This window comes from Colobus angolensis, unplaced genomic scaffold (genome assembly GCF_000951035.1).
Source record: "Colobus angolensis palliatus isolate OR3802 unplaced genomic scaffold, Cang.pa_1.0 Scaffold13, whole genome shotgun sequence".
Lineage (NCBI taxonomy): Eukaryota > Metazoa > Chordata > Mammalia > Primates > Cercopithecidae > Colobus > Colobus angolensis.
In genome coordinates, this window is record NW_012114252.1 from 23,134,792 (window position 1) to 23,144,399 (window position 9,608).

Here is a 9,608-nt window from a genome sequence, read left to right on the forward strand (position 1 = left end):
ACTTGGGAGGCTGAGGCAGGAGAATTGCTTGAACCTGGGAGGCGGAGGTTGCAGTGAGCCGAGATCACACCACTGCACTCCAGCCTGGGTGACAGGGTGAGACTCCATCTCAAAAAAATAAATAAAAACAAAATTACTTTTGAGATCGAATAAGAGTTTATTCTAAGTTACTTCACAGTCCTGTGTAAGAAGGGTACACAGGTTGAATATCCGTTGTCCAAAATGCTTGGGAAAGAGGCGGCCCCGTGGGCACGCCCGAACTCAGTCTCAAGATGCTGCCGCTGTTCCAGAATTTCCACCTTCAGTTATTCACGATAAACGTGTGAGCCGTGAGCTTATCTGAAATCAGAGGTTAAGACAGGTTGTATCTTTAACACATATCACAATTTTCTCCGAGGTTTGTTTTGTCCTTATTTGCTTGAATTTTACCTTCTCAACCTTACATGGCATTGTGGGTTTTGACCTCCGAGACGTGATAGAGTAAGTTCATCCTCTCCGTAGCCTTGGTTTTTATTGTTGTTAAGTAAGGTCCGGGACGACCCACTCACACTCTGTCTTCCCAAACAAATGGAGCCCTGGCCCCACCCATGTCTCCTCCCGGGGAATGTGACTGCGAGACCACACTCTGTTTTGTCTGTTTTGCTCCCAACCCAGAGAAGGTGCCCCGAGGCCTCCCCACCCGTCCTCCTGAATTGCACCTGCCAGGACTGCTGGGTCCTGCTGGACGCTGGGAAGCAGGATGGGGCGGGAGTGTGGCTCGGCCCGGTGAGGGGGTCTGTCTGGGGGAAAACCTTTAGAAACCCACCGCCTATTCAAGTCGCAGTGGGAGCTGGAGAGGAAACAGCCGCTGTGTGTCTGGCTCGGAGACGCGCGGGCCTCCCTCAGAGCATCCTGACTTGCTGTGCCCTGCCCGCAGGTGGAGTACATCTTCACAGACAAGACCGGCACCCTCACGGAGAACAACATGGAGTTCAAGGAGTGCTGCATCGAAGGCCACGTCTACGTGCCCCACGTCATCTGCAACGGGCAGGTCCTCCCAGAGTCCTCAGGAATCGACATGATTGACTCGTCCCCCAGCGTCAACGGGAGGGTAGGTGGTAGCCTCCACGCTGTCCAAGTGTGTGAGCGAGGGCTGTGCGTGCATGCTGAGTCCACCCCTTTTCACTCGAGTGTCCAGGAAAATCCAGCTCCTCTCTGTGGACTTCAGTGGGAGGGATGGTCGGAAGGTGCGATATGTGCGGTGTCCCATTAGGACACATGTGCTCGGCGATACCCATGTTAGAATTGGTTCTGAAAACCGTAGAAGCAGGGCAAACACACATGCAGCCAGACACCGTGTGCATAGACACGCACGCACTCACACGCAGACACATGTACTCATACGCTCCCTCACACCGTGTGCACACGCAGACACGCGCAGACACACACTCCTCCTGAGCCCCGTGTGCACACACGCTTACACACACACACATACTCATGCCCAGACACCGTGTGCACACACTCCGACACCGTGTGCACACATGCTTGCATGTAGACACACACACCCAGACACCGTGTGCACACACAGACACATGCACACACGCTCACATGCAGACACATACACACTGACACTCCCTGACACCGTGTGCACACACGCTTATACACACATGTACTCATGCACAGACACCGTGTGCACACACAGACATGCAGAACACACACATTCCATGACACTGTGCACACATGCTTACACGTAGACACACATATACACCCAGACACCGTGTGCACACACAGACACATGCACACATGCTCACACGCGGACACACACATGTACTCTCACATATGCCCAGAAACCGTATGCACACACAGGCACACTCACACGCAGACACACGCATGCAGTCTCACACACGCCCCGAGTGCAGTGGCTCCAGATCTCAGCATCTCTGGGCAGGGCTGGGGTCCCAGGCCGACGCCATTCCTGAATTTTCCCACACACAGGGCAGCCTTGGGGATCAGGTCCCAGCCGGCTGTGGCCCTGAGCACATCTCTTCACCTTCCTGAATGCTGATTCTGCAGCTGCAGGCTCAGGATAATAGCTCCTGCTTCTTAGGGGGTTTCAGGGTGAACATTACAATGTGAGTCAACAGCAGGAGTGATGCCTCGGTCACGTCTAGTCTAACACACGCTGCGGTTAGGAGCACGTCCCCATTGCGCAGGCACTGGGGCGGAGGCACAGCCGGGGTCCAGCGTGTTTGTGGATGTCTGTTCGCAGCACCATGTGACTCAGTCTCCCCTGCTGGACGCTCGTGGTTGTTTGCCATTTCCGAGCGCACGCGAAGCCTCTGTGGTTTCTAAACGTGTTGAAGAACACGCCCGTTTCAGTCTTCGTCACCCGTCAATTTCAGTTACCACAGAGCGCTTGAGAATGGTGGAAAGCCGTAATGCCATCCCACCGTGTAACCCCTCACCGCCCGCAAGCTGCCTTCGTGGCTGCGGGGACCAACCCCTCCTTCGCGTTTTCTGTCTGTGCCTGTTTCCCTGTATCTTCAGTGGATGCATAGTGATTTGTGGGTTCTGGGAACTGCTTTTTTATAGGAGCGCGAGGAGCTGTTTTTCCGGGCCCTCTGTCTCTGCCACACCGTCCAGGTGAAAGATGATGACAGCGTGGACGGCCCCAGGAAGTCTCCAGACGGGGGGAAATCCTGTGTGTACATCTCATCCTCGCCCGACGAGGTGGCGCTGGTCGAAGGTGTCCAGAGGTGCGTCTCGGGCCGAGCGTCTGCCTGGGTTTCCCGATGTGACTCAGCCCCACCCCGGCCCCAGTCAGGGACTTGCATCTGGAGGCGTCCTCAGCCCCGCCCCATGCCCTGCACACTGAGCTCTGCCGCCTTTGCACCCAGGTTCTGGGGACCCTGTCCCTGTATGAGCCCCTCCCACCGTGATAAGCAGCGTCTGGCCCCGGCGCGTGATTCTTCAGCTCTGACTTTTCGCGGCTGGCTTTTCCTCCTGAGGTCTGCAGTAAGGTAGAGGGCCTTCCACATAACCACAGGCCTCAAAATATGGAAGCAATCCTTCCTTTAACACAAATAGCCCTCCTGCATCTCAGAAAACTGAAGCCCAGAGGCCCAGCAGCCTTCCCAGAGCCACAACCTGGGTGGGGCAGAGCGGAGCTGGTGCACGACCTCTCACCGCCCACCTTTCAAGCAAACGCTTGGAAAAATACTTTAGACATTCCAGATACATGGATAATTTCAACTCAGGGAAGCCGTTTTCAAATCCACCCAGCTCATGACTTCTGTTAATACCGAATCTTCCCTCCCCAAAAGTAATAAAGGGACACTGCCTTCAGGGACTGAGTGTGGTGAGAATCATGTTAGCACTTCTCCCCTAATTACAGCCATGTTTTTGTCGCTGCTAACCTAATGTGTTTTCTCCGTGCAATTTGAGCAGCAGCACAGATACGTCAGCAGTATCACTGGGGCCCTTCGTTCCGTGCGTAAACCCACACACGCGTAGGTGAGGCTTCCTGGAGCTGGGTTTCTCTCTTCTTGGAGCACAAGTGCCCAGGAATGCCACTGCCTTCATCACAGGTGTTAGAAGTGAGGGCAGGCTGCCCTGCCCGCCTTTGAGACTTCTCCCCGCCCTGAAGCTTTTCCTCCAGCCGCTGCTCCCTCCTGGGCTGGCCAGAGGCCTCCACTCCCATCCCCCTGGTGCCGCGATGATGGCCGCAGCTGTGCCGGGAAGCACGTCTGTCTCCCGGGTCCTCTGCTGGCCTCTCGCATCCCGAAGCCATGCTCTGTCTCGGCCATCCCAGCGGCTCCCACAAGGCCTTGAAGGTCGCTGACCCTCAGGCACGCAGGAGGAGGCGTCGCACAGATGGGGGCGCCACGTGCTGGCTGAAGGCCTGCGCTGGGCCTTCGTTCCCTGATGGGCACCACGTGCTGGCTGAAGGCCTGTGCTGGGCCTTCGCTCCCTGATGGGCGCCACGTGCTGGCTGAAGGCCTGCGCTGGGCCTTCGCTCCCTGTCGTGACTCAAGGGGCTTGGTCTGGGAGTCGCAGCCTCTCAGGGACCCTCTCCCTCTGGCATCGTGTTCTCTGCTCACCAGCAACAACAGAGCCCACGAATCAGTGAGCAAAGGTGTCATCGAAGCAAGAATTGCAGGCCACGTGCCCGCCACTGTCTGCTGGAGAACGATTACTACTGACAAGAAAGTGCCTCACTGCTGTGTACCAGGGAGGGCTGGGTGGGGTAGAAATTCTGTGGCTCTTGGAAGATTTTTTGAGATGGTAAATAAGTTCATTATGATAATTTCCTAACTTTATAATGCAGTTTATAATCTCTGTTTAACTGAAAGTATTTTTTTTTTGAAAAGAACGCTTTACCAAAATACAAAGCAAATACTCAGTGCAAGAGGAACATCAGTATCTCAGATTCACCCCACGGTTTCCCTTCGCATTGCAGACTTGGCTTTACCTACCTGAGGCTGAAGGACAATTACATGGAGCTATTAAACAGGGAGAACCACGTCGAAAGGTATGTGCACCTCGCCCTCAGATGTGAAGGGACTAAAGAATAAAGAATATTCTTTATAAGGTTCTGCATTCGAGGGAATAGACAAGTTCTCTGTGTTCTCCCACAGTTCGCTTCCTCTCCTTCCCAGGGACACCCCGGGAGTGTTAGCAGATGTTCTGGAGAAGTGCTGGACCGTTAGAGAAGGGCTTGGGTTCAGCCACAGGGCTGCTTCCCCTGGATGGTTTTTCTGAGATCTGACTCAATAAGCATGAATGTGCGGTCACAGTTCCAGCAAAGACACAAGATCTGGTGGTGACGACCTCAAAACACCTGGATTTTAAAATTTCATTCTTAGGGAAAATAAACTCCCCAGTGGAAGGGAAAGGACAAACCCCTTGATTCGGCTCCTGGGCCCTCTGCTGGCACCGGCTGTGCCCTCCCCACAGCGCCCTGGGCTTCCTGGGGGCCGCAAGTCACTGCTGTTGAGGCTCCGGGTTTGCAGCCGTGGAGGCGGTGAAATCGTGAACTCTAGATCAGGGCTTTGCCGAGGAACCCCTGGCTCCGAACTGGGCTGGCACTGTGGCCAGAGCCCCTCCTCAGCTTCCCGCTGAGTCCAAGGCCCTGAGGAGACTGAGGGGTGGCAGCAGGGGCTCCCAAACACTTCCGATGCTCCAGACGCCACACAGGTTTTCTGAGTCTTCTGGTAACAGGACGGCACCAGGCAAAACGCCAGTGTCCTTTGCTTTTTCCATGGTTTTGATCTCTTAGGGTAACGCCGGTTCATTGGCAAGGATCTGAGCTCTGACACAACTTTGAGTCTGTTCAGCAATGTTTGGGGAGGGAGTTGGTGCATAGGGAACATAGCCTGCTTGGCAGAATGTGAGCCCATGCCCTGGGTCGGGTGGGGACGTGGTGAGGAGCTGGTGCCACAGGTGCCACGGGGCCCAGACTCTGCCTCACTGGTACACCTACCGCGTCCTTCAAATCCAGGCCTCTCAGGGCATCCGTGCGAGGCCAGCCCTCACCCAGCGGCCCTCGTGTGTCCCCTGAGGAGGGGCCAGGGTTGCCCCAGCCATTCTGCTGCGGAGAGCTTCGCAGTTACCAGATGGAATCGCGTGAGGACCCATGTGGACGGTGTGACCCTCTGCGTTTCTCTTTCAGATTTGAATTGCTGGAAATTTTGAGTTTTGACTCAGTTAGAAGGAGAATGAGTGTAATTGTAAAATCCGCTACAGGTAAAATTTATTTTTCTTTTATTAAGTTATACATGGTGGTTGTGTTTTATTCTGATGACTGAATTCTACAGGACCTTTAAGGATTTAGGGTTTAAGAATGATTTGTTCTTTTTTAAAAGAGTATAGACAGATCTTCTCAAAATACTAATTTTTTATTTTTAAAAAGTGAAACATTCCTGAAATGCTGAGGAGGGAGTCCTGGGCTAAACACCCGGCACCCCTGCTCTGTCCAGCTTTTAGTGTCGAGCTGGGACCACTGCACTGTTGAAAATTGCTTAACTGCGTTTGTGAGTGTTCCCTGCCCATCGCTACCCCCACCTGCTTTTCTCTGTGCAGAGCTAAATGACATAAAATGTTTTTAAATAACCATTTTCAAGGAGAAGGTAGTGTGGGTTTGCAAATGTATCTGTAATAATATTCAAAATTGCAAAGTGAGCTTTGTTGATTGGCGGTTGCTGTAACAGTGTGTCTTTGAGAACAGCACACTCGGTTTGTGCTCCGGAAAGCTGGGATGAGCAATGGCGGGGCGCAGTCAGGGCCCTGTGGCCGCTGTGATGTTTTGGTGACCCGCACGGGTGGGCACTCTCCTGGTCCCCCCACTCTGACCTGTGGCTGCCGCTGTCCCGGACAATTCCCTCTCCAGTCCAGGTGGACACGTCTGTGGTCCCCTGGCCTCCCTGTGAGGGACTCTCCCAGGCACTTTGCATCCCCCATGTACAGGCGGACGACCTCGTCTCCCCCCACTCTCACCAGGTCACGTGGGACATGACACGTGCCACAGGTCACTCAACAGCACAGCCCCTCAGGCTCCCGCCCACAGTGCTCAGGCTCGAAGGGGCGGGCGCCTCTGGCTGTTTGCCCTGGACAGGCAGGGCCCATGGGCTCCGTCTGCAGGAGCCACCCCTTTGTGTGGCCATCGCTTCCTAAGAGCTCCCGCCCGCCAGTGCTCAGCCTCTCCCAGCGCCCCCTCTGAGGCTCTCACCCACCTTCATCGCCAGACTGTCCCTACATGTCCCCAGAGGGCACTGCCCACACCCCCCGCAGTGGCCTCGTTCCCTGCTGCCTGCGGTGCTTTCCCATAGGAAGGGCCTTTCACCCATCTGTCCTTTCCACGGACGGCTCAGGAAGCCTCTCCCGGCCCTCAGCCCCACAGCCACGTGCGGGACGTTGCCCTGTGGTGGGGCTGTCCGTCCGTCCGTCTGCGGCTACTAGCAGCCCACAGGCATCCCGAACGCACAGTCGATGCTCTTCTCAGCAACACGCTCACGTCACGCCACCTTCCACTGCGTGCTCCCAAATCCTGTGCCCTTGAGAGCCCAGTGGCGGAGCGGGGCTTTGTCGAGAGCTGTGGAATCTCCCTCTTCATTGTTTCCTAAAACCAGACAATCCCAGGCTGCATTTATCTCTTTGGAAAGATGCCTGGCAAACAACCAAACAGCCACTCCCTAGAACCAGACAGACTCCGGGCCGGAGAGCTTCGTGCCAGCATTTTCCTAAGACGTGCCGAGTTTCATTTTAGCACAGAGTAGATGGGGCAGGGCCTTCATCAGTGCCATCGGGCTCCCTTCTGATCAGGACCATGGTGCTTCACTTTCTAAGACCCGGAAGGAGCTGTGGGGGTCGGTGTGGCTCTCAGTGATGCCCTGTGAGTCATAGCGGCTCCGGGGTGGGCAGTAGCCCCAGGAGGGTGCCGTTGCTGCTCTGGGGGGCTGCCACCTGCCTCCGCGGGTTCCTTAGACACAGTCCCGCTGCATCACCTCTGAGACACGCCATCGAATGTGGGACGAATCCAGGCTCCACAGTGAGACGTCCACTGATGGTCACAGGACAAGGAACCATGTGTGTGTGAATGTTGCCAGGACTCCCGTGAAGACCTTCTGCCAGCTGGACCAGGGGATCAGCAGGACAGGGTCTGAGAACAGGATCGGATGCATGAGACCTCTGTGTTTCGGAGCCCTTCCCCCTGGCTCGGATGAGGCGCGGTCCTGAGAGTCTCAGCCACTTGGAGTTACCTGGGTTAGACGCATCCTGGGTAGGAAGTTCCTGGTCCATCCCATCACGCGGTTTTCCCTGTAGAAGTCGAATCTAGCTGTTGAGCCATGGCTGGAACATGCTGCCCATGACTTGCGGGGCTGACCACAGTGCCCAAGAAGGCAAACATCAGCCACCCTGGAGCTGCCCCTGCCACACGCTCACCCCAGAGCCGCCCCTGCCACGCGCTCACTCCAGAGCCGCCTCTGCATGCGCTCAGCCACCCCTGCCACACACTCCCAAAGGGTCTTTGCTGCATCCTGAATGCCCAAGACCTCAGGGCTCATGTTGTGGGCTACGCCACAGAATCTTTGTAAATAACTTCTGTTACCATCAAAAGGCTGAAGAGCCACTGGATCACTGGAAGAATCCAGATTGGAGGCATTTGTGCCATGAGAATATCCCCATCCGCACGGGGACGCTTGTGGACCTCCTAGGGCCTCTCCGAGGACCTGAGAGTTTGCAGGAGAGACTGCCCTGCTGTCTGAAGCCAGCCACTCGTCAGTTACTTTGAAGAGAAGTTTGAATATGTAATTAAACAAGGTGTTCTGTAAGTGGTAATCCTCCCTGGAGAGGCACACTAATTGCACTGGAGTTCTGCCTGCTGGGCGGGGAGACCCTGCAGCCAGCTCACAGCCCGTGCTTCCTCCTGGGCTCAGCCCTGCGTGGGGGTGCGGCTGTCGGAGCCGGATCTCACTGTTGTGGGGCCGGGCAGCCCCAACAGGGGCCTCCCGTTTTCGGATGTCTATACCTCAGTCATGTGCTTTCCTGGGATTCTCCGCGGTGGAATTTTGAGGGAGGACTTGGGAGTCACAGGCTACTCGGCTGCATCAGGCTTTCCCTTTCCAAGGGAGATGTGAAGTCTTTCTCTTTGGGGGGATCCTGCGGATGCTCACTGCACCCCAGGTAAGATGCACGCAGTCCATGGAACACCGACTTGAAAGAGGAAAGGGAGGGTACGGAAGCGTATTCATCTATGAAAAAGAAAAACAGAGAAGATGAAAGAGAAGGAGGAGAGTCCTAACCGTGCACCCTCCTAGAGCTCCTCTGGGAGCGGCTTCCTTGATGTCCTGTTTTCCAGCCATTTCGGGGACATTTGCTGTCATGCCTGGCTTTCTATGTCCTTGAGCTCATCTGTGAGACACAGTGAGAGACACCCCACCATGGGCTCAAACTGAGGTTCTGTAGCCCTTTCTCTTCTCCAAATGGCACTAAGCCCTTCCTGGTCCTGGAGGGGCAGCCACCAACCACGGCTGCACCTGCGACACAGCCCGGCTGCCTTGGGGACAGGATCCTGTGTGTTCGGTCGCGTCACCTGCGTGTGCACGGCTCTGCAAAGCAGCTGCAAAACACGGTCTTCCGTTGCTCATTGTAGATTGACTTTTGCTCTGTCCTCTGGGTTTTTTTATTCCAAGGCTGTTCCTGACCAACTCTTCAGGCTGAAGGTGTCCTGTGTCTTACAGCGGAATTCACAAGCTGAGACAGTGGGAAAGTTAAGCCATTCACATGCTCTTGGCATGAGTTGTGAGCCATGAAGCATGAATTTTCTAGTAAAAAATGTGCTGCTGTTCAAGAATGCATCATTATGTCATCTGGACCATAGTTATTCTAAACTGTATCTGATGACACCACAGCATTGGCTGGAAACCGTGGGAGTCGGGAAACGGCTCCGACATCAGCTGGGTGGTTTAACCCCCGAGCCCTGCTTTTCTGTGCTAAGCAACTGAGACTCTGTGGTCACACCTGTGCAGTTCTGCAGGGGCCCTCTGGGTTCCAGCTCTCAGCCTTAGCCTGCTCACTCCCCTGTCCCCACCATCCCCCACCTCCCCACTCTCCCATCCCCTCCAGCCTCA

At 55.2% G+C, this 9,608-nt stretch overlaps 1 protein-coding gene across 1 annotated transcript in view; it reads left to right on the forward strand.

Moving 5' to 3' along the window:
- ATP11A (ATPase, class VI, type 11A) overlaps positions 1-9,608 on the forward strand; it is a 93,793-nt gene that overhangs the window by 45,963 nt on the left and 38,222 nt on the right. The window contains exons 15-18 of the mRNA XM_011933952.1: positions 917-1,090; positions 2,572-2,735; positions 4,439-4,510; positions 5,651-5,724. Coding sequence (XP_011789342.1) covers positions 917-1,090; positions 2,572-2,735; positions 4,439-4,510; positions 5,651-5,724 — 484 coding nt within the window. The remainder of the gene's footprint in view (positions 1-916; positions 1,091-2,571; positions 2,736-4,438; positions 4,511-5,650; positions 5,725-9,608) is intronic.